Source organism: Vombatus ursinus, unplaced genomic scaffold (assembly GCF_900497805.2).
Source record: "Vombatus ursinus unplaced genomic scaffold, bare-nosed wombat genome assembly UNPS02014179.1, whole genome shotgun sequence".
In the NCBI taxonomy this organism is placed as follows: Eukaryota; Metazoa; Chordata; class Mammalia; order Diprotodontia; family Vombatidae; genus Vombatus; species Vombatus ursinus.
In genome coordinates this window covers 2,093,501-2,121,314 of record NW_020953957.1, presented here as the reverse complement: position 1 = coordinate 2,121,314, position 27,814 = coordinate 2,093,501, and the positions used below count along the sequence as shown (strand labels likewise).

The 27,814-nt window shown below is 38.9% G+C and overlaps 1 protein-coding gene across 1 annotated transcript in view; it reads left to right on the top strand.

The window, feature by feature from the left end:
- CAPZA1 (capping actin protein of muscle Z-line subunit alpha 1) overlaps positions 1 to 27,814 on the top strand; it is a 42,594-nt gene that overhangs the window by 6,086 nt on the left and 8,694 nt on the right. The window contains exons 2-3 of the mRNA XM_027860394.1: positions 11,724 to 11,787; positions 13,463 to 13,514. Of these exons, the coding sequence (XP_027716195.1) occupies positions 11,724 to 11,787; positions 13,463 to 13,514 (116 nt within the window). The remainder of the gene's footprint in view (positions 1 to 11,723; positions 11,788 to 13,462; positions 13,515 to 27,814) is intronic.

The following is a 27,814-nucleotide window of genomic DNA, read 5'->3' as shown; positions in this document are numbered from 1 at the left end:
ACATCTTTGTTACAAAGGATGAGTCCAGTCATTGATAGTAATTTTTTTTAATCAATTAAAAAAAAAAGTAAGGTATCACTTCTGGTTTCACTGGTGTAAGAATGAACACAGTTGCTTAGTTCCAAATATTCTGTATAATAGGGTGAAATGAGAAAACACTATAATTAGAACGCTTGAAATAGGTAAATTTATAGACTATGTATACTAAATTGCCTGTTTCCACTATTTTGGAATTTATTTCTTGATATGAATGTGTGACATAAAGAAGACAACTTTAAGTTTGAAAATAATGACTGACTAGCCAAAAAATAAATGCCTCTGACTGCTTTAGCTAATTCTTCTCTGTTCTGTTGTTCTAAGTATTTTTGTACAGCTTCCAAGATAGATGTTAATGTTCAATGTGTTGCTTTGAAATTTAGATAATAAAAACTGCCTTAAAACCTCTTTCAAAGCATTCGTTTTGATGCTGTCAGGTGAAAGTAAATCGCTGTATATCCCAAGTGGTTTTCTCACCTTCGACATATAAAAGAGGAATGCCAGAAAAATTTATTGTAAAGTGAAATTTTGAGTTTTCTGTATTCCCATTGAATCTTCAGGAAGATCAGAAAAGTAATGTGACTGAAAAAAATGTTCTTGGATATAATAATATCACTCATGGGTTTCTGATCACATCAATGTGGAAGTTCCTTCCAACAAGGTAAGGTCACAGCTTATCCATGCCAGTTCAGCTCTCAAAACTCATGTCCATGTCCTAGTGTGCTGGAGCTATACCTATCTTTCTTGTGACATCCAAGGATATCACTGGACTAGAGGAATTATCCATTGATTTCCCCTTGATTTTGTCAGGTGACCAGACTTTTTTTTTAATAATATCCTTTACTCCAGTTCTTCATTGTTCCTTATTAGTTGTATGTCACAGCCTTACACCAACTGTATGTCTCTCCATTGCCTTCTGGATAAATATTTATTTTTAATTCTTTGCAACTGTAATGTTCCATGATACACAGCCATACCCCACCACTAACAGGGTATGGGTATTATAAAGGTGGGCCTTTGTTTCAGGAAGAAGTTTGGTATCATTAAAGGAGCTTTACAATTTGTTGAAGGCAATTGAGGCTCTTATTTCCATAGTCCTGGCAAGAAGTGAGAATCATCTTAACTAGAGTTATTGTCATATAAGTGGAGAGAATGGAATAATGATAATAAAAATCAGGTTTCTAGGTGGTTCAGTGGATAGAGTGCTAGACTTGGAGGTTGGAAGACCTGAGTTCAAATATGACTTCACACTAACTGTGTGACCCTGGGCAAGTCACTCCACTTCTGCCTGCCTCAGTTTCCTCAACCATAAAATAATAATGATAATAATAATAGTACCTACCTCCCAGAATTGTGAAAATCAAATGAGGTACTTATATTACACTTAGCACAGTGCCTGACACATAGTAGGTGCTGTATAAGTGGTTACTGATGTTGATGATGTTCAGAAGGGGTGGGTTTAAGAGAAAAGAAAATAAGTTCTGTTTTGAACATGTTGAGTTTCGGTTGAGATGTTTCAGTTCAAAGTATCCATTAGGCAATTGATGATGTGGGACTGGAGAGAGAGAATATGGATGAATATACCTGTCTGTGAGACATCTGCATAGAGATGATAATTGAACCTATGGGAACTGATGAGGTCACTGAGATAAAATATAAAGAGAAGAGAACTGAGAATAAAGGTTTGACTTGAAAACCCACAGTGAGAAAGTACAAGAGACAGAAAAGAAGTGGTTAGCAAAGGAACCAAGAGAGTAGTATGCAAGAAGACAGGGTAGTTAACATGTAAAATACTTCAGAGAGGTCGAGCAGGATAAGGACTGAGAAAAAACCATCAGATGTGGCAAATAGGAGGTCTCTAATAAGTTTGGACAGGGCAGTTTGACTTAAGGGAAGTCAGAAACCAGACTGCAAGATGGTGAGAAATGAGAGAAGTGGAGACAACAAAAGTCCATAGCTTTTTCTACACGTTTAACTGTGAAAGGCTATAAAGAGATATTTGTCTGAAAACTGGTAACATATGCAGCGTCAATACTTCTCAGGTATGTGATCTTATCATTGTGGACAGTCCCTTCAGGAATTCAGTTCACGACATGTCCATGCCAGCCTATCCTGTGCAATCCTTGTCCATGGTCTGACATAATGCTACAGGAGGTATTGCCACAGGAAGTCCTCCTTCTGCATTGAAGTGCATTTCTCAATTTATTCTGATATTAGGAGGATAGCAGTGGCACACACGGACTATCCATTGCTCATCTTTTGCTTTTACCACATCATTAGCCCATTTTTTTCAATCACACACTTATTTGATGCCTTCCTTTATGCCTGTTCTTTTTGATTCCTTATTTATATATTTCATCCTGCTCGCATCTCCATTGGTTTGTTTCTGACTGATACTCATTTTTAATGTTTCTTTTTTCCTTTTTTTTTTTTTTTTTTTTTTTTTTTTTTTAGGCAGTTGGGGTTGACTTGCCCAGGGTCACACAGCTAGTGAGTGTCAAGTGTTTGGTCAGAGGTCGGATTTGAACTCAGGTCCTCCTGACTTCAGGGCCAGTCTCTATCTACTGCACCACCTAGCTGCCCCAAGCTTCTTGTTAATAGAGAATTTTTATTTTGTGTATTTGTATCCCCAGGATCTAGCATAGTGCCTGGCACATGGTAGATATTTAATGAGTGATCATTGATTGATAATTTGAAGAGAATGAATGACCAACCCATCCAAAAGTATTTCCCCACTGTCCCTGCTACGGTGCCTGCAGTATCCATAGTATTTACTTCTTTATGTTAAGACTTTAAAAGTCCCTATTAAAATGAAAATGTTATTTGAGAAGGTGGGTTGATTTATCAGATTAACTGGCAATTCACTCAACAGAGTCTTAAGGAAATAAGATACAACTTATGAAAGTTTTGATGAAACATAGGAGAAAGCCCCCAGTCAGGGTATATTATAATGGCAGTTCTTTTACAGCTGTGGATTAGACTAAGGTGACTACTGAGGCTCCTAACTGAAATTCTGTGACCTGGTAGGAATATTCAGGTACAAATTTTGCCTGTTGTTGTAATGTATGTAACAATCGACATATCAGCTATTAAAAAGCAAATGAGAAAGTTGCCTGTTGTCCCTAATATGCTTAATAAAGAGCAGGGTATGTTTATTAAAAGTTGTTTAGCATATGAAAATAGTATTTGGTAACCCTAACAACATGTTAATCATAAATGTTAGCTGTTAAACAGTTACCAGAGTATAGCTTATCACATCAGCTAAGGCAGGGATTTGAATGGAATGAATTCATTTTGGTTCTGAGAATATCTTGTTCTAATTTAGTAGGTTTAGAAAGTATTCAGGTTTTGTTTGGTTTGTGCTGGGTTACAGTATGTTTTGAGTTGTATTTTGATATGTGATCTTATCTATGTGGCTACATCATCCTCTGGTATAGACTATTATACCTCCATGCCTTTTTATTTGCCAATTATTCTCTAATTTTTTTCGTAAATCCCCCATAGTGTATCCACCTAATTTGTAGAGGCCTTTTGATTCCTTTAATACTGTCTGGACAGCAGTGGGATACTTGGGCATTCCATGTTTTCTCTCACTCTCATTTTATGACAAGCCTACTTGCTTTTACGGTTATTCTTATTCTTAATGGCATCTTTTACACATTATCATTAGAAATGTAAATAAGCTGCAGCACATTACCATACATTTTTACATTAAGATCATGTGTTCTGTGATTCACAGCATTATCAGGAAAATGTTGGTGTTAAAAAAGATTGGCTTTTGTAATAGTGAGTAGCAGCTGCTGAGCAGTTTCTCAAATGCATTACACCTGTAGTCTATCACTTTCACCCATTTAGTTATGGAACTGGTTACCTATCTGCAGTGTTTGTCATGTAGGGGGAGGACCAGGATAGGGGGTAGATTGAGATTTGGCCTCAGAGCTAAGAAAATGTGGATTCAAGTCCCACAAATCTGACCATGTTCCCTCCACTCAATAAATGTTATTGGCTCCCGGTCACCTCCACAGTCAAATAAAACTTTCTGGTGTTCAAAGCCCTTGCTCCTACCTACCTTTCTAGTCTCTTACATCTTACAGTTCACCATCTTCAGTCCAGTGACACTGTCTTCCATGTTATTCCTCAAAAAAGGATACTCCATCTCCTGACCCTAGCCATTTTCGCTGGCTGGCCCCTATGCTTAGAATGATCTTCTTCCTCATCTGCGCCTCCTGGCTTCAAGTCTCAGCTAAAAGTTGGGAACCTTCTCCGGGAAGCTTTTCCCGATCCCTCTTAAATCTAGTATCATTCTTCTGTTGATTATTTACGAATGTCATATAAATATATCTACATATAGATATATATCTTGTTTATATGTCTCTCCTTCCCCCCCCCACAACAGGGACTGTCTTTGTATCCCCAGTGCTTAGTACATTTTCGTCCTTGAATGCCCATCTCTTGAGATGACTTTGCCTGGTTGGGTATCTTGCAAAACTTTGTTTAAACTAGTTGAACCCTCTACTGCCTTTCTTGCTTTATGTGACATGCAGTTTCATCAGTTTGGATAATTCCTAGTTTAGAAACTATTCCATGGTTGTACTTTAGTAGGTCACATGGTGTACATGCAAGAGAGACAGAGTCAGGCAGAGAAGCAAGACTTGGGCCCAGTTCTTCTTAGCTGCAAAATTGCCCCTTCCCACCCCCACACCAGGCTGCTGCTTTGTAAGAATGAAAGTCACGCCTTTTATCCTAGCTTCTAAATACTAGGTAAATCTGGTTATTATCAGCATGATGCTCCTTTTAAGTGTATTAATCCACCAATAGCTAGCTGTTAACTGAATGGCCAAAACACATTCCTTTTATTGATTACATATGGCTACATGAGAGACCCACCTCAATCCCAAGTCTTGTCAGTATAGCAAAAATCTCTCCATATATGGTCCAAAGCAAAACTTCTTATAATCTTGTGGAAACAGAATGAAAAGATAGAAGGCACAGAATCAAACAGTAAGAGGTATGTAGATAAAGAAGTGAGAGCATAGATGTTTGGGACAATGATGAATCTATGGAATTATTTATCAATACTTTCAAAGGCAAACCCAACAGCCTTCTCCAGAGTATTCAGAGAGAGGTAAAATATTAACTGATAATGTCAAAAATTACATAAGCAAGTAGTATAAGTCTTTTACTTTTCTTCCTAGAAGGAAGCAAGATTTCTCTTCATATCTTTAGGTTAGCAATACCAATCTAGCCACAGACTTTGCAAGCTTTTTAAAAGTATAACAGAATAATAGGGTTCTGTTTCCATATAAATCATCATCATTCTTAATACAATTCAGATTTATATAAGGCTTTGAGGTTTACAAAACATTGTCCTCTTAACCAATACTGTGAGGTTGGTAGTATAAGTACATCCTTATCCCTAGATAAGGAAACTGAGGTTTTGGGGAGATTGTGACTTTCTCAGGATCATATAGCTAGTAAATGCCAAAATGAAGACTTTTCTTTGACTGGTGTTTTTATTTATTTATTTATTTTTACCATTTTGAAATATTTTACCAATTTTTTTATTCTTTTACTTCTCCATCCTGTCTTCTAGTAATGATGCTTTAGCTCAATTTATCTTAATAGATTTTTATATTGAAGATAATTCAAAGTCTATATCAGTTCATATTTTTAAGATAATGTTTAGGATTCAGTAGATATCAGGAGGGGCAGAGTGAAAAACTGTGCAAATAGTTTGATAGATTCCAGGATATGCTAAATGATTGAATTCCTGCTTTATGAAAGGACTGAAATCTAGAATTTTATTTGTAAATTCACTGTTTGAACTTAAAATATGTTTTTACAGAGAAACAGCTGTGTAATTCTGCTCATGTTCAGCATAGCCAATATTGTGCTAGTAGTAATCCTGAGGAGAATGGAGTAAGATCTAGCTCAGTTAGCTGGGGTGGGCTCCCACTTCATCATAGGTCATGGTGTTCCAACTTTGCCTAAGGAAGGGCTAATGTGGCAAATATAGGACTCTAGGGGGCAATAATGAATTAAGTGCAGGTTCAGAGCCATCCTTTCTGATTACTGTTGAAACCAAATACTTTGCCTCCCCAGTAAGAACACAGTCCTAGATGATTTAGCCACTTTTATTATGCTTTACTTTTTGAGGCAGTGTGATATGGCATAAAAAGCAATGGTCTTGAAGTCAGGAAAAACCTGGGTTTGAACATATTGTCTGTCATAGACACTTAAATGTTTCTTGAATTCAGTCCTGGCTCCAACATTTATTAGTTGTGTGACCTTGGACAAGTCACTTATCTGCTCTGAGATTCAGTTTCATCTATAAAATGGAGATAATACTTGCAATACTTATTTCACAGGGTCGTTATTGGAAATGTACGGCATAAGTTTGAATTTTATTGCTGCTGCTGTCATTGTTGCTCTGAAACTTAGTGGTGTTGTTTATATCTGAACATTTCATTTACCTGCTTCTCCATTTATTGAATTGCTTTGTGTTTTATATGCTATCCATGGACTACCTTAATACACTAAAATATTTCTTGTGTTAGACACAAGAAGAGCCTGGTTGACTTGTTTTATGATGAAGGAAGAAGAAATCTATTGTTAGATATAAACTTCCAAAACTTACAGAAATGGTTTTGTAAGGCACCCAGGGCCACTAATTATCTCTTCCTTGGGCTGTCCATCTGGCTCAAGGCATAGGAATCTGTCTCTCTCCCTCATCTACTCCCCATGAAGGTGGTCATGCATATGTTATTTTATTTGGGCTGCTGCATTGTATAATCTCATACCAAAACCCCCTTTTCCTCAGGATCTCAAGACTCAATGGCCTAGTTTGAATGTTGCATGTATCTTTGAAGCTTCTGCTCTCCCCACTCCTGATTTCACTAAAACCCCTCTCACTTCCCATTCCTAATATAGCTCCCCTATGCTTATAACTGTATAAATATGCCATCATATTCAGTGACACTTTGGGATCCATTGCTCGAAAAAGAGAATGAATTGGAGTTTTCAGTCAACTTTCCCAATCTTATGGGTGTGACATGGAACCTTAGAGTTGCTTTAATTTGCATTCTATTATATTATCATTATTATTATTATTTATTAGTGATTTGGAGCATTTTTTTCCAAATGGCTATTGGTAGCTTGAGTTTCTTTCTTAAGATGTGTAGTTAAAAAAAATAAAATTCTGGACACTATATTTCAGGAAATCATAAATGAACACTGCTCAAGTGTATTTGAATCAGAAGGCAAAGTTAGAATCCATGAAGTACCTCCTGATAGTTCCAGGGATATCATAGCCAATACCCAGATTTCTCACATCAAAGAAAACATGCTGCAGAAAGGAGTTCAAGTACCAAGAAAATGCAGTCAGGATCACACAAGACCTGGCGGTTTGCTTTGTATCTGGAATACAGTGGTTTGAGGACAAGAGCTAGCTAGATTTAACAACAAAGAATGATTCACCCTACAGAGATATTAGTATAGTTCTACAAGAGGGAAAAAAATAGACTTTTAAGCGCCTAGAAGATTTTACAAGCATTTCTGATGAAAAGACCAAAGTTGAGTAGGAAATTAGTAATCAAGAGTCCAGAGAACAGCAGAATTGTAATTACATCTGAGCAATTGAGAGATTGATAATGTAGGACTAGAGCTCCAGCCCTGGAATCTGGAGGACACTTGCTATGTGGCAAGTCTGGGCAAGTCACTTAACGTCATTTGCCTCAGTTTCCTCATCTGTAAAATAAGATGGAGAAGGAAATGGCAAACCACTCCATTATCTTTGCCAAGAAAATCCCAAGATGGGGTCATGGAGAGTTGGACCTGACTGAAACAACAAAACATCCTAATAAATGGGTTAAGACAGAACAGAACCATAGTGTCTTCGAAAGGTATTGAAGGGAGTTAATAAGAAAAACAAAGGCCTTGGAAATAGATTTGTTCTGTTTTGGAAATTTTGAGAGAGTAAAGAGAAGGGAGAGTAAAAGAAATAAACAACTGTAGAAAAAATGTATAATAATAAAAATACTTAAACATGGAGGAGAGGAAGGGAGTGAGCATCAGATGAAGTTAACAGTGTTGAACACAGACACAATTTGGTATATAAATACATCAAACTCAGTAGACCTAGCAAGGTAGGGGAAGGAGGTGATTTTGAGATGCTTTAATCCTGAGGAGAGAAGAGCCACAAGCAAAACAAACTTCCTGATCCTTCAGGAAGACTTAAAGAGGGAAAAAAGATCAAAGAACTAGAATACAAGAATGTCATTTGGGAATAGGCTGAACAAATTACAGTGTATGAACATAATGAAATATTATTTTACCATAAGAAATTACTAAATGAATGGTTTCAGAGAAGCCTAGGAAGACTTATATGAACCAATACAGAGTGAGATAAATAGAACCAGAAGAATTTATACCAGTCACATTATAAAGAAAAGCAAGTTTGAAAGAATTAAGAATTCTGTGACCAACTATCTTTCTAGAGTACTGGTGGTAAAGCATTCGAGCCCCTTTTTGACCAAAGAGTCAGTAGATTTGAGGTACAGAATAAGACATGCATTTTTGTACAATGTGGGAATTTGTTTTGCTTGATTGTATGTATTTGTTGCACAGGATTGGTTTTTCTTTTCTTTCCAGTGGGGGTGGGGTAGGAATGTAAAAAGGGATAGAGATAGGGATAGAGTAGAGGAAAAAAAGCAGGAAAAAAATAAAAGTCACTGAGGTGCCTTTTTTTTTAAATGCTGATGAAAGAAAGGCAAACAGGCTGCACAGTTTTGAATGCTATGCGTGAAACTTAAATACCTTAAGAAAAAAGCATGTTGTACACAAGAGATCTTCAGTATCATGTACAATCCTCTTTTTGTTCTATGTATATGGGAATGACCATTTTATTTAGTTCAGAATTTTTTTAAAAAGAAAAGGGGGAAAAATAATACTGAGCAGAGAATAGCTGAAAGCAAAACGAACTTCCTGCCAATAGCGACCATTCTCATAAGAAGGACACCCAGTGCTAGCCAAAGCTCACTGATAAGAGCAGACTGGTGGAGAATGCACACCTCTTTGATTAAAGGGTAGAAGTTGAGTCACATAGGTTACTGAATTAAACAAACTCCTCAGTCAGGCATTTAAAGCCCTTTACAATCTGACTGCAGTATATCTTTCCAGACTTATTTCATATTTATTAATCAGTTAACAAGCATTTATTAAGCACTTACTACATGCTAGGCACTGTTCTAAGCACTGGAGATAAAAAGAAGCAAACAGCACTTGCCTTCAAGAAACTTATACTCTAGTGAGAGAGACAGCATCTACCACACAGAGTAGGTGGAAGGTAGCCTTAGAAGGAAAGGTACTAGCAGCTTAGCGGACCGGGAAAGATTTTCCTATAGGCAGTGGTGCTATCATTCCCCTTTTTGCAATTTGTGCTCCAGCCAAATTATCTTCCTAGCTGTTCCTTGAACTGGACATGTGATCCCTACCTGTGCTGTTGCAGGAAATGTAATATAAGAAGGCAGTGTAGTAGAGTGGAAAGAACATGGTTTTGCAGGAGTCAGAGGAATTAGGTTAATATTCTGTCGTTGATGCTTCCTGCTTCTATGACCTTGAGCAAGTCGTTTAAATTTCTTAGGCCTCAGTTTCCTCATTTGTAAAATGTGGAGGTTGAACTAAATAGCTTCTAAGTTAACTTTCAGATCTAGATCTAAGATCTTGTGATCTTTGTTTCTTCTTAAAATCCCTACCTTCGCTTCAGGGCTCAAGTTAGGTGCTATCTCCTTTAGTAATAAGCCTTCCTTGATCCCCTCAGTTATTAGTACTCTCTCCCTTCTGAAATTATTTTATATCCACTTATTTATATACATCTTTCCCTCAAAAAAATATAAATTCTTTGAGGGCAGATAATGTTTTCTTCTTAATATCTCTAATTGTACCTAGTAAGAACTGAATAAATGCTTATTGAACTGAACTTTTATAAACCAAGAGACATCTAGTGGAGTTCCCCTGTGCTCTACAAGTCTTCTGCTGATGTTCAACATGCCTTTCCCTAAGACTCTTCATTGACCTCCAACAAAAGTGTATTTTCTAATTAGGAAAAGTTTTAACTCTATAAGCAGTACCCATTTGGTGGAAACAACCACCATTTCCAGTTGTTTTTGAGGCCAGAAAATACTTAGATTGAGAAAATGCTCTTTTCCTATTCAGAGATGTTCTTTTACCCAGAAGAAGCATGGGGTCCAGCATGGAGGGCCTTCCCTGTCTCTTGATAGTCCCTGCCCTGATCAGACCACATCTATTATACTTGGGATTCCATGTTTTAAGAAGGATGTTAACCAGGAGAGTGAGAACACTAAAGATCGCGCCATATGTGGGTCAGTTAAGGAACAAGGGAGGTTAAGCTTGAAAAAAATAGACTCAGGAGGTATACGTTATCTTCAGGTAATTGAAGAGCTACCCTGTGAAAAAGAAGGATTCTACATTTGCTCTGTTTGTCTTCATAGGGGAAGACCTAGCAATAACGGGCAAGAGTTGCAAACTTAAATTTTCTGCTCAGTATGAGGAAAAATGTTCATATAGAACTGTCCACAAAATAGTGGGTTCCACATCACTGGAGTTCTTCAAGGGGAGGTTGGATAACCTTTGAGATCCCTTCCATCTCTTAGATTTTGATCATTTGTCCTATATATAAATGTAAAAATGTCTTTATATAAATGTGAAAATGATTAATTTTCATAACATTATATCAAATGTTAGAAAATCTCCAATAATCCGTATTTTGCTGACATGTCACAATGATTCCTGCAACCTCTAAAAGATATCGTAGTTGATAATTATTATCACTACTATAATTTGTAGATGTTGCCAGATTGTATTCTCTCTCTCTCTCTCTCTCTCTCTCTCTCTCACTCTCTCACACACACACACACACAAAACATTTTTTAAAAGTACAGAATATTGGTGCCTCCTCATTTCTCATCTACCTGCCCTATTTTGAGACTGACTTCACCTGGCCTGGCCTCTGGTATCTTCTCTCCTTCATCCTCTCCTTTTGCCTTCGCCTTTCCCGTTCAGTTTCCTTTTGATTATTGTCTTCCCCCTTTAGATATGAAGCTCCTTGAGGGCAAGAACTGTCTTTTTTCCTATTTGTATCCCCAGAGTGTAACACTGTTCCTGGCACATAGTAGGCCCTTAGTGAATGTTTATCGACTGACCTTGTTTGCAGAGAATTCACTCCACCTGTCCCTAGAGCGCTGCCTACCCCTTACCCTCACCTCAACACCACCACTCCACCCCCCCCCGGGGGGGGGTAGCAAAAGTACATTCATGAAGTAAATGTTTCCAAACTGTAGGAGGAACTGTATTCCCTAGGATTTTCACCCTATCTGATTCATTTAGAAACTAATAACCTCTGGACATTTTCTGAAGTTAAGACCTAAGAGATAGTAAGAAAGATACAGATGTATGTGAGGTTTTATTCTAGAGGCTAAAGAGAAAAAAAGAATTGAAGTCCATTTTCCTGAATATGTTATTCTATGATGAAAATTTCTCTTTTCTCCTAAAGATAGAATAATTAGACAAAGACATGTACCTCATAATCAACTCAGATGTATATTAATACATTGACCATTTACATTAGCTACCACTAATCACTAATCATTAATTCTCTGCTTTTCCTGTAGGTACGGATAGCTGCCAAGTTCATCACTCATGCTCCCCCAGGAGAATTTAATGAAGTGTTTAATGGTGAGTAGTTAAACATCAGTAAAGGGTTAAATTGTTAAATGATGGCTTCATTAGAGAACAAGAATGTAATGACTTGACCACATATTTTTCTCTTTATCATTACAAGTCATTACTTTAAATCTCCTCCAAGCCAAAATATTTGATAACCCATTACCCATATACCAGGGTTCCATATCATCTTTCCCACTACCCCAATTTCCAAAATACTGATTGAATGAGAACCAGAACTGAGGCTAACAACAAAAGTTATCAAGGACCAGCAAAAAACATATGATCCCAAGATATGGATCCAAATTGTAGACAGTATAAATTAAGAAATACAAAAGTGTATGCCTGTGTCTTAATTTATTATCTGATCATTTCTTGAGACCCAAATATAATAATAAAACAAACCGTCCTGTGTTATAAGTTCCAGAATTTTCTGTACATTTTGATCATGATTAAATTTCAGTGCTCAATCTAGTATAGCTGCTTTATTTCAAGATTCTAGATAGAAATGATATTGGAATGCCAAAATGTTGTAACCGGTTTAAAAAAAAAACTGTAAGCATGTCAGCTGTTAATATTGAGTGACTCAACCTAGTGAAACAAAAGCAAAAGGAAAAAAAAAAACAAAAACAGAATTAGGGTCAATAACTATTTACTATCCAGGTCAGCATATGCTGATTATTTGGGGATGGAGGATAGTAAATTTTTCCACAAGTTCTCTCCATTGTTTCTAAGCATAACTTTCAAATGACTAATTTAAACACTTTCATTGCAACTAAAAAGTGCTATTTAAACTTTTACTTTAATTCATTTTAGCCCTTAATCTTATGAAACAAACTTTAGTTCCCTGTTTAGCTAACAATTATGTTTACTTCAGTGGAGTGTCATGAAGACAAATGAGACCAAAATATTAGACCAGAGGTTGGCAACTTTCCTGTGGCATGAGTGCACATTTTTATTGGCACGTCAGATGCTTGCTTCTACCTCCTGGGAACTTTGAACACCAGTAGCCTCTGGGTTTATAATCAGACTCCCTCTCTTATCCACAAATGCCTTCCCCAGCATGCCAAAAGGAAGGTGAGAGGAATTTGGGCACATCCATTTTAAAAGGCAACTGACCGCTACATAGAGAAACATTGAGCAAAATCACTGCCATTGACCAGTGTCTAGTATTTTCAGAAGATTCTTTTATTTTCATCTAGATGAATGTATTAAGATCTTCTAAGATATAAAGGACCAAGAATGCTTATTTGTAATTTTCAGGTAAAATGATACTAACTAGGGTATTGTCATTCGATGTAAAATTTTTTGAAAGAAGCCTTCGATGTTTTTTATTTACGTAGTACCTTCTATAGAAGTAGTAGGCCCAGAGTCTGAGACACAGTATGGCAGTGTAGATTGAGGGCTTGCTTCAAGTCCTACCTGTGACCCATCCTGGCTGTGTAACCCTTGGCAAGTCACTTAACCTCAGTGCTGTAAGTTACAAGGAAAGTGCTCACCTGCATGAAATCACAGATCCAGTCACTGTGCCTGTTCCTATCCTTAGAATTTATTTGCATTTGTTACTGTCTGGTGACATATCCGTACAAATATTAGTTTTTTAATGCCTAATGATCTAACCTAGATGTTGCTTAAAAAAATTAATATGTTTGTCCTTTTCTCATTTCTTTTAATATTTTCTCACCAGATGTCCGGTTACTACTTAACAATGACAATCTTCTCAGGGAAGGGGCAGCTCAGTAAGTATTTTTTAAAACATACTTTAGTCTGCCACCTTAATGTGGAATACATTATTTATAGAGAAGTAGACTTCTGGGAAGCTTATGTTGCACAAAATAAAGTAAATTTTCAGCATTTGTCATTAGACAATGTGGGAGATATAGTTACTAAAAACTTAATAAGCACCATCCTCTTTTCTCATTTATATTAATAAGCAGTCAATAAACATTTGTTAAGTACTACCTACTATGTGCCAGTCACTGTGCTAAGCAGAGTGTTAATTTGCATTTAGTGAGTTATCAGTTCAAGTGTAAATATATTACTAATTTAGAAAAAGTTAGAGGTTACTGTTTTATCCAGAAGAATTTTAAAGTTTTTTAAGGCACCTCCCAAAAAGTTCCTGGCTAATAAATCTAGAACTGTAGTTTTTATGTAACTCGTAGACCATCTGTAGTATTTTAGATAGCTGTTCTTCAGCAGTTCCTATCAGAAATTGTTTATTTCTTTTAGACTTCATAGAGACCTTGCACAGAGTCGCTGACAATATCATCATCAAGACACACCACAACTTACAAAATAAAACAGTGACCTAAGTTTGATTTCATAAAATCTTAGAAGAGTTGGAAGGAACCTCAGAGGTCATTCAGTTCGGCCTTTCACCCAGTGCAAAAATCTCTTTTACAACATCCCTGCCAGGTAGAACAGTCCCATCCTCCCCTGCCCCCCCATCTTCATTTGTTTAAACTTGTCAAGGATTAGCTAAAATAAAAAAGCTCTTGCTATTATTTCATAAACAAACTAGAATATAAAGTTATAATTCAATAAGCTTATAGAATTGTAGCCACTCACACTTATGGCAATTACAGGCATTATTTTAGGTACCACATACATGTGTTGGAATGGGAATCCTGTCTGCACTACCAGAAAGATGCAGACACAAGAAAAGAACAGTTTCAAGAAGTAGGTCCAGTTATTGTTTATGAGTGGAGGAAATGTAAGTGATGAATCAGACATGGTGCCTTGAGAGTATGCTTCAGTGGTCACAAGTTGAATTGGCCAGTTCTTGACGGCTAGATTTCTAGTCTGCTGTAATGCTTCCAGTGATGATGAACTTTACTACCTCACAAGGCAGCCTGTTGAATTTTCGGACAGGTATAAGTTTTAGAAAATTCATCCTAATTCCAGTGGAAATTTGCCTGCAACTTTCACTCATTGATCCTAAATCATCTACCTTGTGAAGTTACCCCCACCACCACCACCAAAAAATCAAATCTCTCTTCCATGTGTCAATTTTTTCTTTTTTTATTGATAAATTGTTTCAACATTTCATACAGATCTCCAACTCACAGTTCAGTCCCCCATTATGTACAGTCTCTTAAAACAGTTGAAATTGTTCTCTGCCATCTTTTAAACTAATAACACATGCTGTATTATTATACTTCAGCAATTTGTAATTTCTTGAAAAGGAAGGCATATGCTTTAACTTTAATCAGTATTAGCATTATCATATATATATACGTATGTATGTATGTATGTATATGTATATATCTCTGAGAATTGTTGCTGTGTAAAGTTATCTTCATTTATGTAGATGTGTCACAAAGCAGTTTTTAGGCGTTTGAAGACACCTGTTATATTCCCTTTCCTCTTTGTGGTCTTCCCTTTATCATACTAACACTTGTTAACTTTTCTGACCATTCCTCCTAGGACAATTCTTAGAAATTCTTTACTGTCTTTGTAATCTTCATCTGGTTGTGCTCCATATTTTCAGTCATCCCTCCTAAGTGTCAGCTGAAGCTGCATACGTTGCAGGTGTGTTCTATCAGTACCGAGTGCAGCAAAAGTATTACTTCTGCTTTGGAGATTTTGTAATAACATAGCCTAAGATATATTAGCTTTCTTGGTAGCCATGTCACACTATTTGCTCTTATTAAGTAAAACCTCTAAGACTTCTTCTCTTCTTTCCTTTTCCTTTTGGACCCAACGTTTGATTTCATCACTTTAGGAAACCTGCTAGTGAAGAAACTCCCTCCATTGATGCCAGTTGGCATTTGCTCTGTAGTTCATGATCTTAGAGTAACTAGGGCACTGAGAGGTTCAGTGACTTGCCTGGGGCCACACAGCCAGTATGTTTCAGAGGCAGGTCTGAAACCTATTTCTTGATGACTCTAAGCCCAGCTCTCTATCTCTAGTGCCACAGCTGCTTCTCAGCTCCTGAGGTTTTTCTGAAATATCTGCTGTTATAATTGATCTTGTACAAAGTAACTTAGGACCAAAGTAAAAATTTTACATTTTTCCCTATTAAATTTTATTTTGTTCCAGCTTGTTAGAGAGCTTTTAAAATCTTGATTCAGTAATCCATTACTATCATTTACAGCTTTGTGTCTTTTACCCATTTGATAAACTCAGAAAAACTCTTTTTGCTGCTTCACATCCATTCCATCACCAAATCCTGTTAATTCTGTCTCTGTACCATCTCTGCCATCATCCCCATCTCATCCATGTACCCTATACCTTTCTCACCTCCTGACTGAACTAAAATAAGTTCCTAATTTGTCTCCATGCCTTTAGTCACTCCCTTCTCCAACCCATCTTTCACAGAGGTGCCAAAATACTTTTCCTAAGGAACAGGTCTGATGATGTCATTCTAGTATGTAAAAGCCCTCAGTGACTCCTTATTGCCCCTACTTGAGACACTGTAGTCTGGTTTTGGTTTGCTTTAACAGGCTATTTCATATTACTTCTCTTCAAACACTCTATATTCCAACCAAGCTGACCTTCTTGCTCTTCCATGAAATAACATGCCATCTCCCTGTGTAAGGGGAGTGTAGCAGGAGTGCTAAGAGTGGAATGGTAGACAGCCCATGGGCTGCTTAAAGTGTGGTCTCTCCAAAAGTCACCAGGTGGTGCTCTGAGCTCAAGCTGCTCCTGTTTCCTTTCCCTCTTTCTCAGAAAGACATAGCCTGCCTTTCCTATATTCTCCCACTTCAGGGTTTCCTTTTAATGCTTACCCTAGCCAGGGCTGGAAGTACAGATATTAGCATATAAACTCCTTGAGGGTAAGGACCATTTTGTTTTCCACTTCTGTATCCCCAGCTCCTAGCACTCTGTCCACCCCATTGTGGCTGCTTAATAGATGTTTGTCAATCTGTAACTTGTTTCATATCAAAATGTCTCCAACCCCCTTCCATTAAGCTTCTTATTTCCTTCCCAACTTCATGTGACCCAAAGGATTACACACTCACATTATAGATCTAAAGTACATTTACCAAACAGAATAACATTAAAACTCCTCAGTGGCTGGCAACCTGCTCCAATAAAAATCTGAAATCCCAACTCTTGAGTGGTTGCAATAGTTCTTATTAAGATCTGAATTCTAAACTAAATTTTTCAGGTAGGCCTCTGAGGGAACTTTACAGGGAAATGTTATCAGGTATCACTCCAGTATCAAAGTCACAGAGAAAATGGAGGTCTTACTCCTCAGTGGAGCATATTTCATGCATTCAAACAGTTTGTATCTAAAATGTACTCCCTCTTCATCTATGCCTTTCAAAATCCTTTTTTTCCTTCAGCATTCAACTTAGCTGCTACTTCCTCAATGAAATCTACCCTGATGGCCCTTGTGGAAAGAGTTAGGGAGTTTTGCCCTTTTTATATAATTTGGTATGACTTATTTTTAGTGAACCCATGCTGGTTTGCTTTTTCCAAGTTTTCAAAAACTACATTTTTCTCTCAATACAATGGCCTGTATATAGGACCAAATTTCTATTTGCCTTTAGATTTGCATTTCCCTAGACAGCCTTCTGGGTTACACACAGTAGTAGGAAGTGGTGGAGGAAGCTTCAGGGAGCTATGGTAGCTACTCTAAGCCTTTTCCTCTCCTCCTTCTTAAACTTAGTTCTAGGTGTCAGAGCACCAAACTTCAGAGTAGGCAGCAAGTCAGTATGGCTTTGACCCTAGGACTGTATTATCAACTTTAATTTGACAAAATTTTGTTAAAGACCTACTTTGGGCAAGAGAGGACAGCTAGGTGGCACCGTGGTTAGTACACCAGACCTAGAGTCAGGAAGACCTGAGTTCAAATGAGGCCCTCAGACACTTACTGGCTGTGTGATCCTGGGCGGGTCAAATGAACTGAAAAAGGAAATGACAAACCCCACTTAGTAACTCTGCCAGGAAAACCCCAAATGAGTTCACAAAGAGTCTGACAAAACTGATCAACAGCAATAGTGGGCAGGAGGCTGTGCCCGCAGGAGCCATAGCCCCAGTTTGTTCCATCTCCCCAGCAGGAAGGGACAGGTTAGTTACGTCACTGTGAACAAGTTGGCCCCAAATCGTGGCTATAACACTTTATATTTAGACTTTTTTTTTTCTTTTAGAGGCTTTAGACCCCTGAATTACCTCTACTTAGAGCCCAGCTAACCCCTGTATGTTGGGTGTTCTGCTTAGGCGGGGCTGGTCTCGAAGTCAGGAAGACCTGGGTTTAAATCCCATCTCAGACATTTCCTCATTTCTTCATCTCCAAAATGGGGCTAATAATAGCACCTACCTCAAAGACTTGCTATAAGGATAATGTTTGACTGTTAGGATTGCCCAGGCTCCCTCTTGTCAGTCATTCCTATTGCTTGAGTCTCTTGGAGCCTGAAGAGTTTGTTTTGGGAAAAGTCCAGAGGGGGTCAGGATTCCCATGAAATGAAAACTCATTAGATTGATGCTTTATCGAGCAGTTTATTAGCAGAGTGGGATCAGGGGAGGACGTAGGAGACTTAGGGCTGAAGTCTAGAGCAGTGGGCAGCCTCAAGGAATTAAGTGACAAAGACAGAAATAGCCAAAATTACATCATATTCACAGGGACAGGGGTACAGTTGTGTGATACTGAGCCATCCATCTTTCTAGGGGATGATCCCGTAGGTCTTATACCCATTCTGGCTTTAGGTAGCTGAGCCACCTGCAAGAGGGTGCTTACCAGTAGGTCTAAGAATAGTCGAGCCCCTCTCAGGAAGTAGGTACAAACATGCCAAGAATATTTTATGCAACATAGGGTAGATGTACAGGAACTGAAGAGAGGATACAGGTTGGTGCCAGGGACACGTAATCCCTCAAAAGCCAAGAGGTTCAAGGTTTCTAATAACTTGGTATCACAGTATATGTGCAGATCTTGCTGAGAATAGCTTGGTATGCAAAGATTGCTGTTTCAGAAAGCCCTACAGGTAGACATCAGGGACATGTAGTTTAATAGGGTCAGGAGTCAGGGCCTTCTAATAATTTTATATCACAGTCTATCTCCTGGCCCTGGTGCCACTCAATGTCCTTGGATTGGGGGGAGTTTGAAAGGGGGAGTTTGCCACATTCCAAAGGAACATTCTTATCGACCTAAAACAACCTTACTTAAAGCCCTCAAGACAGAACAGGCCTAAGGCCTGGAAGGTAGTGTGCCTCAACCATGTGTTGTTCCTGTACTTTTCCCTAATTTACTTTTTGGTATTGAAGGTGGATCATAGGGCAGTCACTTGGTCACTGTTTTGCCCTGAAGCGATTTCCATAGCACGCCGATTATCACCTAGGACCACAACTATGGCAACCAGGATCCCAAGGAGAATACACATTTTGCTCCCCCGTTTTCCCAGGGACAGTTGGCTGATGACCCCAGAGAAACTTAGGATTTTAGTTTTTTCTGTAACTGTGACCTTTCCCTAGCACTTGCTCTGCCCAGAGCTCCATATCATTGGCTGTGGCTAGTATTTAGTGGGTCTGACTGACCCACGTACAGCAAGAGAAGTTTACCATTTTACAGTTTCCACCTTGATCTGCCAGGAGGTAGTTCAAGGCCATGCAGTTCTTAAGGACCATAGTCCACTTGACTCATTGGTCCTCAGCCAATAGATGCAGGGCAGCAGACCTTGATCATTTGTGGCACTAGTTCTTTGCCTTGGACAGTTGGGCTTTCCATGGGGTCTCAACAGAGTCCTAGAGGTTACTAATAATAACCAGTGGCTCCTGTGATCAAACCTCCTATGACAGGGATGGGGAACCAGCAGCCTTGAGGCCACATGTGGCCTTCTAGGTCCTCAGATGTGGCCTTTTGACTGAGTCCAGGTTTTACAGAACAAATCCTTTTATTAAGGGGATTTGTTCTGTGAAGTTTGGATTCAGTCAAAAGGCTGCACTTGAGGACCTGGAAAGCCACATGTGGCCTTGAGTCGCAAGCTCCCCACCCCTGACCTAGGATAAGACTGACAGTGATGGCCAGGAGTCCACACCTGACACAGGTTGGGGTAGGGTGGTGTTCTTTTGGAAAGAAGCCAACAGGTGCCAGCGTGGCCACAGTGTGGCAGGTGATGTTAAAGAGGAAAAGCTGGGGAATATTTGTGTGGACCCAATGCCAGATAATCTCCTTTTCTGGGTCCTTAGTATACCTCTACCAGATGCTGACAGGAGGAAGTAAATATGTCTGGTTTGCCAGATGATGATGGATGTCTCAGTTCCAGCACCCGAAATAGTCATCTGTTGGGCAGTTGGGATCCTATGGCCCACAGCAACAACTGCTTTCATCATACTTAGGGGCCATCTAGACGTAACAACTAGGGTGTATGGTGTTGATCAGGGATGGTATGTGTGATCAGTGTCTAGGTGGTAGGAAAAGCCCTTCCCTTCTTTGGTGTATCAAACTTGTATGGATCCTGCCAGGGGAGAAAGACTAATTTCCCATGCTGTTTTCTCTAGTAGGATGGAAACCAGCCCAGCAGCTGGTCAGATTAGCTGTCTTACAGAGCCTCTTGGCCAGTGAAACATGGAGATTGCTGAGATAAGGCCAGCTGTGTTTTGGAGGTGATGGTTGACGTGGTTGGTACCAGTCAGCTGCAGTTCAGGCTTTGATACAGCTTGTTACAGGATCTCAAGTCTAAGTGCAATAGCTATTTGTCTACCCATGTTCTGATTGGGTATTTGCCTTCACTGGCATCATTGCCTGGTACTGGTGCATTGGCAGTGTAATATGAGTTTATGGTGATACCAGTTCAGATGCTGAAGCAGGAGACACTGTTGAAGACTCAGGGAGTAGAAAGAAAGGTCAGGTAATCAGCAGTCATGGGCCACCCTGTCGGCTGTATATGGGAAAGAGTTTCCTGTGCCAGAGTTTGATAGGCTCAGAAGACTTCCTGAAGGTTTACAAGGGGCCGTTGGTAGTAGCAGTGCATATTCCAAATGATATATAGCAATGTGGTTTGGCAGGGCACTATCTATATGGTTGCTACAGGGCCATGCTACAACTGGATTGTGGATAACTTGGGCACAGAATTTCTACCAGGCTACTTCTGTCCTAATACATGGGAGAGTGTATCATGTGCACTTCACAACGGAGAGAAGTCAGGGGTCTTGGTGGTTCATATGGTACCTCCTGTTTTCCGAAAGATGCCAGAGGGATTGATATCAGTAAAATGCATAAGAAACAACATTGCATAAATGAGGAGGCACAGATAATGAGAAAGACAGAATTCATCTTTCGTATATGGTTTTATAAAGTGATTTTAGATAATTTCCCAGAAGGGCAACGCTAATAATGTGAGAAAGAGTATAAGTCTTGGTCAGTGGTTCTGCTAAAAGCCAAGGACCTTCCCTAAACCCATAGCTCTTGCAATACTTTAATTTTTTAAATTTTTAAATTTTTTTTTTTTGATGAGGCAGTGGGATTAAGTGACTTGCCCAGGGTCACACAGCTAGTAAGTGTTATGTGTCTGAGGCTAGATTTGAACTCAGGTCCTCCTGACTCCAAGGCTCAAGTGGAGCTCTATTCACTGCACCACCTAGCTGCCCCCTCTTGCAATACTTTAGAGACCTATTGGCTTCAGGATTCATTGTGGGTCTGGGCTGCATAAAAAGCCAACAAAGGAAAAGGCAGAGAAATGGGTGATAACATTGAAAAGGGGGAAGTGCCAGAATAAGCTTCAGTCACTAACCCTCCCCACCCTGCAACCAAAACAAAACAAAACAAAAGCATTTTTAAAGGTATCCTTTTAAATAAGTGGGAAATCAGTGCTTCCCTCTCTTAGTAATATCCTCTGGCTAGTTAGTATGGGCTGTCAGCAACTGTTTGGTTCCTAACAGAACAATATCTGTAGGATCTTGTGTTAGCGTGGGCATGAGGAACAAGAACTACATTAGGGTAGCCAAATAATGAAAGAGGGATAGTGTAACTACACTGATGGCCACTGCACCGGGCCCAGCACTAACATTTGAGTGGTTATTTGTTTTTCGTTGTCTAGGTGATTTTAGGGGAGGAGAGATAGAAGTGACAAGCTTCAGCTGTAAGACTCAGTCCATTTTTTTGAGGTTGAAGTGTGGAAATATGTGCATTAATCAGGGTTGCGTGTGACTCAACTGTGGAATCAAACTATTGGCTGTGCTTCTAGAGTGCACCCTGTTGAGACACATATTTAAATGTGTTTAAATTGTATTAGATGATAGTATTTGAACATAATTTAGGTAGTTTTTTTTTTTTTTTTTGGTTAGGTAGCACTTTTAATCAGTCTCCATTCCTGCAGCTTTAAACAATATTGGCATTCAATCCCTCTTCACTTTTTTTTTTTCCTTTGAGTATTTATCATGAAGTATTCTTGGAGGCAGACGTGTTTTGGGCTTCTTATGTACTTTTTTTTTTCCTTTGCACTACAGCCTGCACCTGTTTACTGTCTAGGCTTAGTAAAAGGAAATTACTCATTTAGAAACCTTGAGATACACTGAGGTGAGAAACCATACTAAAGGGGAGTTGGAAGTGAGACATAGCTAGCCTAGAAGATGCTGGGTATGGTTTTTACATCTTTTATCATTTGGTAAATAACAAAAGACTATATGTGGAACAACCTTTTTTTGTTTAATTTTGCCTGCTTATTTACAAGGTTTGGGATTTTTGTTGATTTTTGCGGAGGAGAAATAGTTTTTTAAAGAAAAGATGAAGCTTACATATCTTCTTGGAAAAATTCATTTATTGCCTTGCTTTCTTCTGACAGGCCTTAGGAATAGAGATTTCTACAGTGCCTGGGAGTAGGAGTGGAGAATAAAAACATAGATACATGCAGGTGAATTCTGACAAAGGACTAGTGATTGCCAGTAAACAGAGAGCCCAGAGCAAAAGTGTCACTTGTATCCGTTGATCTGGTTTTGTTACATCCATTTACAATGGTTACTAGACTGCCAGAGGCCAAGATAGATTTAATTCCGTTAATCCTCAACTAAGCAAACAGACAGAATGCTTTTCTTTTGGGCCTCAAAAGGATACCTTTTAAAATGTGTTTGTTTGGCAATTATAATTTATTCTGGTTAATTATTGTGGCACTTTCCCCTATTCGCTTATTATCACTCACTTCTCTGCCTGTGCTTCCACTCCAAGACTTGCATAGAGCTATCCTCTCCCCCCCAGATAAAATTTAACATTTCCTCAAATCCTGCCATGCCACTCGCTCCGTACTTCAGTACCAGATCAAACTTGATTCTGTCTTGATAACTCTTTACCATTTGTCTGTTCATTACTTACATATTTAGCTGATCTTCTGTGGTTTCATACAGCAAGCATTTATTAAGTGTCTGTTCTGTGTAAGACCAAGGTAGCATGGCACAGCCAAGGAATCTGGAAGGTAAGGATCAGGCCCTATGTCTGACTATACATGATGCTAGTGGGAGTGATCCATTTAACCTCTTAACGCTGCAATAGCTTCTCTAAAACTAGGCATTAGAGAGTTGCTGATCTCTGTTGGCTGAGGTAAGTAGTTACCACACTGGGAGTTCCCTGAAATGTGGAAATCACAGATCTGAAACCTTCTCTCTCCTCCCCCCACTCCCCCCAAAAAAAGTGAACAAGAGACTTTTAGATATTGGATTTAAAGAGATTTAGAACTACAAAGTCTTTGTCATCAAGTCCTTATAGTTTAGCAGCGAAAACAAGTAAAAAAAAAGTCCCAGATTTGGAGTCGGGACCTGAGCTCAGACCCCACATCTGCAACTTACTTACCTACCTCTGCATCCTGATAGAACATTTAACATCTCCAGACCTCAGTTTTTTCATCTGTAAAAATAAAGGTTAAACTAAATGATTTCTGAGGGCTCTGCTGGCTCAGAAGTTATGGCCGTATAATCTGCATGACCATAATGTAAATTAGAATTTGATTAAGTGCATTGGAAAATTCAAAGTGGGGGAAGAGATTAGAGGAAAGAAAGATTATATCTTCTTGAGGGAATACTTCTTAAACTATACCTTAAAAATAAAGAGAAATACTTCAGTAGTCATGGGGGGGATACATTTCATAGGAAAATGTGTGCAAATTCATGGAGGGAGAAACAGATGGAAAACAATCAGTATCCAGTTTGTAGAAAAAAACTGGAAGGATATAGGTTGGAATCAGTTTGTGGAAGATCTTGAAAACTAGGCTAATAAGTTTGTGTTTTATTTTGTAAAAATGGGAAGACCCTGAAGGCTTTTGAGGAGATGAGTGATGTTATCAGACCTATACATTAAAATTACTTTGGAAAATGGAGAGATTGAAGGTAAAAAATAAATAAATAAATAAATAAATAAAACAAGAGGTTCTTTTTACAGACTTCCAAGGGAGAAGTTACCAGGTGATGAGGATAGAAAAGAGAATAATAAGAAATTTCATATTTATTATTTTGTCTTTATTAGATAAGCTAGTGTCATTATTTTATACCTCACTGTGTGAATGAGAGGAGGTAAGAAGGAATATAGATAGAATTAGTAGTGCCAAAATAAAGTTTGGCTATTTTATGATTTTTACATAGGACCAGTCCTGTCTCTACTCTTCACTCAAGATCAGATTTAAGGATCTGCCCACTCCTTGTTCTGCACTTGAGATTCTAGAGTAGAGCATCTTCTTATTCTAGCCACCAGATAGAGATTTACTGGTATTCCTAAACTTTTGTTTTAAAATGTAAATACACTATAGAAGGATTGAGCCTAATAGCTCAACTGTGAACTACTTTGATCAAATAATCAGATGTCTCAGCAGTGGTAAGTGTAAGAATATGAGTTTTGCTAGTGAGATGTGAAGAAAAAGGAAATCTTGTGACTTAGAGCATTTTGGGGGGGCAGGGGAGGCAGCACTAAACAAAATCTATTTTTAATTGTTTAAAAGTATGCAAACAAAATATATAAAAAGTAGTAAACGTTACATGTTGTATAATAAAACTGAAGATTGGCAGCATGAGCACCCTCTCAAGTTCCCTGAGAATTGACTAGGAAATGAGATGAGGACTACCTATTTGTGGCAGATCTGGGGACGAGCTCCCTGTTCTTTCCCTGGGTGGGAAGAGAAGGATCCAAATGAGAGAGCCAATAATTTGGGGTTTTAAATGCCAAATAAACAATTAGTCCAGTCAAAGGTAATCAAACTTCTTACCTCACCCAGAGCAGAAACTCTATCTTTCTTTATTTGGAGGGTGGAAGTGAGAATAGGGCCTCAGGAGAAAGGCAGAGCCCATTCTAGATGCTAATGAAGCTGTGACTATCATCTGGACCTTTGAGCCCATGTGTAATAGTCACCTGGTTAGCTTCAAAATCAAATCTCACCTAAAGGAGAAAGTCGTGCCACTTTGTCTAACCGTTCCTAAAAGTGAAGACTGAACAAAGATTCAGAGTGTAGCCTCATCATTTAGCAGATTACCTGGCACATAGTTTTTAAGCACCTTCCATAAGACAAGTGCTTGCAAATACCAAGTCAATATTTATTTTGTGATAAATCCAAGGTAATTTGAAGGGGCAAAACACATCTGGGAGATCAGAAAATGCTTCCTGTAGAAGGTGGCTCAAGTTGTGAAGGAAACAAAATAACTTTGGTAGAAGTTACTTTGTAAGAAGTAACAAAGAAGCAAGTTGCAGACATGGAGGACCACCTTGCAGAGGCAGAGAGATGGAAGATGAAGTGCGGTTTGGACTGAATAGTATGTGGAAGAGGGAGTAACATATTATAAGGCTGGAAAAGTGGGTTGGAGCCAGGTTTAAAAGGTATTTAAATGCTAAAGGAGTTTCTATTCAACCCTCGGTGTGTAATAGAGAGCCACTGGAGCTTGATTAGAATAGTGACATGGTCAGACCTGAGCTTTAAGAAAACCACTTTGGGGGCAAGTAGGTGGTGCAGTACAACTAGCCCTGGATTCAGGAGGACCTGAGTTCAAGTCCGGCCTCAGATACATAACACTCACTAGCTGTGTGACCCTGGGCAAGTCACTTAACCCAGTTGCCTAAACCCCCCCCACCCCAAAAAAAACCACTTTGGAATGTTAAAAATTGTTTTTACATGTAACTGGGGGAAAATAAAATACTAAAGAAATACAAAAAGGGGGAGGGGAAGAAAATCCCTTTGGGATCTGCGTAGGGAATGGATTTTAAAAAGATAGGTTTGAAGACAGTTTCAGTAGTCCAGACCAGAGGTGATGAGGAACTGAATTAGACTGGTGACCATGTAAAAGAAAAGGAGGTAGATGTGAGAAATGTTAGATAAACATAAGACTTGACAACTGATTAGAGGCATGGAGTGAGAAATGGTGGGTGACTGAGGTTGTGAACTTGGATCACTGGAAGGATGGTGGTGTCCAATATAAAAAGAGACGTTTCGTCCTATTTTGGACATGTGGAATTTGAGGTGCTTATGGTATATCCAGTTTAAAATATCTTATAGATGCCTAAAGATATGGAACTGAAGTTCTAGAGAAGTGTCTAGGGCCAGCTCTATAGATTTGGAAGTCATCTACATAGAAATGATCATTAACTCACAAAAAACAGCATAGAGACAGAAGAAAAAGGTATTGAAGATAGAACACTGGGATATACCCATAGTTATAGGGTGTGATATGGATGATGAATGAGCAAAGGAGATTGAGAGAGTTGTTCAGATAGAATAACCAAGAGGAATCAGTGTCACAAAAACCCAGGAAAAATATATCCAAGAGGAAAGTGGTCAGCAGGACCAGATGCTGCAAGAGAAGTCAGGTAGGGTAAAGATTGTTAAGTTACTAATCATTGGTGATTTTGGAAAGGACAGTTTCAGTTGAGTGATGTGATCAGAGGCGAGATTGCAAGGGATTTAGAAGTGATAGAAAAAGTGGAAGTAGTGAGAGTAGAAGGCTTTTTCTAGGTGTTTACCCAATGAAAGAGGGGAGAGATAGAGTATTTGGGTTGGGGGTTGGAGAGGATTTATGGTCAAAGGGAAGGTTTTTAAGGATGATGGAGACCTGGTAGGTATCAGGAAAGGAGTCAGTAGAGAGAGATTGAAGATTAGAGTGGAACGGGGAGAAGGAAGGGAATTTAGGGCACAGTTTCCTATAGAGAAGGGTTGAGCTATCCCCAACAGCTACCAACTATGGGGCAGGCAAGCTAGCCTAAAGGAGCTTGCCAGTCCAAGAGAAACAAGAGGCAGCCTTGTGCCAGGAAAGTGAAGTTACTTCTTCCCTTCACCCCTCTTCCACCACCTTTCTTGAGTTCTGGATAGAGACAGCCCAGAATCCTTAATCCAAGAGCCTTGGGAATAGTAATGTATCAGTCCTCTTTCCAGCCCAGCCCCCATAGCCATCATCCAGGGAAACGACTCCTATAGAGAAAGGGTTAGCCATCCCCACCAACTTCTAACCAACTGTCACCTATGAGTTAGGCAGCCAACCTAGCTAAAGCCATGGGGGCATCCTTAAGGGATAGATAGAAAGCCAGGCACATCAGACCACAACCACTACCTCCCCTCATACCCTAATGAAGATAGTCCAAAACCCCGAATTCAAGAACCCTAACAATAGCAGTATGCTCCAGATGACCTGGTCCTGCTTCTAGCCTAGGCTACACATCTATCAGTGAGAGGAGAAGTTGTTGGGAGAAAGGCTCACCTTTCTCACTACCAACAATGCTAAATGCTGATCAACTGCCACCATGAGCAGGTAAGCTCAAGAGCCTTATTTGGCAGTACTCCCAACTTCCCATCACTAGGTCCAATCTAGCCCTCACAGCCAAAGTGCAATAGCCACAGCTGCTGAAGACTCAGGAAAGAAAGTTGTTTTTGTTTTTTTTTAATTTATTTATTTTTCGTTTTCAACATTCACTTCCATAAGCTTTTGAGTTTTAAATTTTCTCCCCCCTCTCTCCCTGAATTAGAACCAATGGGAAGAACCACGACAAAGGAGAAGCAAAAAAAAAACCACACACCAAAAAAAGAGAGAGCAAATAGTATACTTCAATCTGCATTCAAACTCCATAGTTCTTTCTTTGGATGTGGACAGTATTTTCCATCATGAGTCTTTTGGAGTTGTTTTAGATCCTTGCATTGCTGAG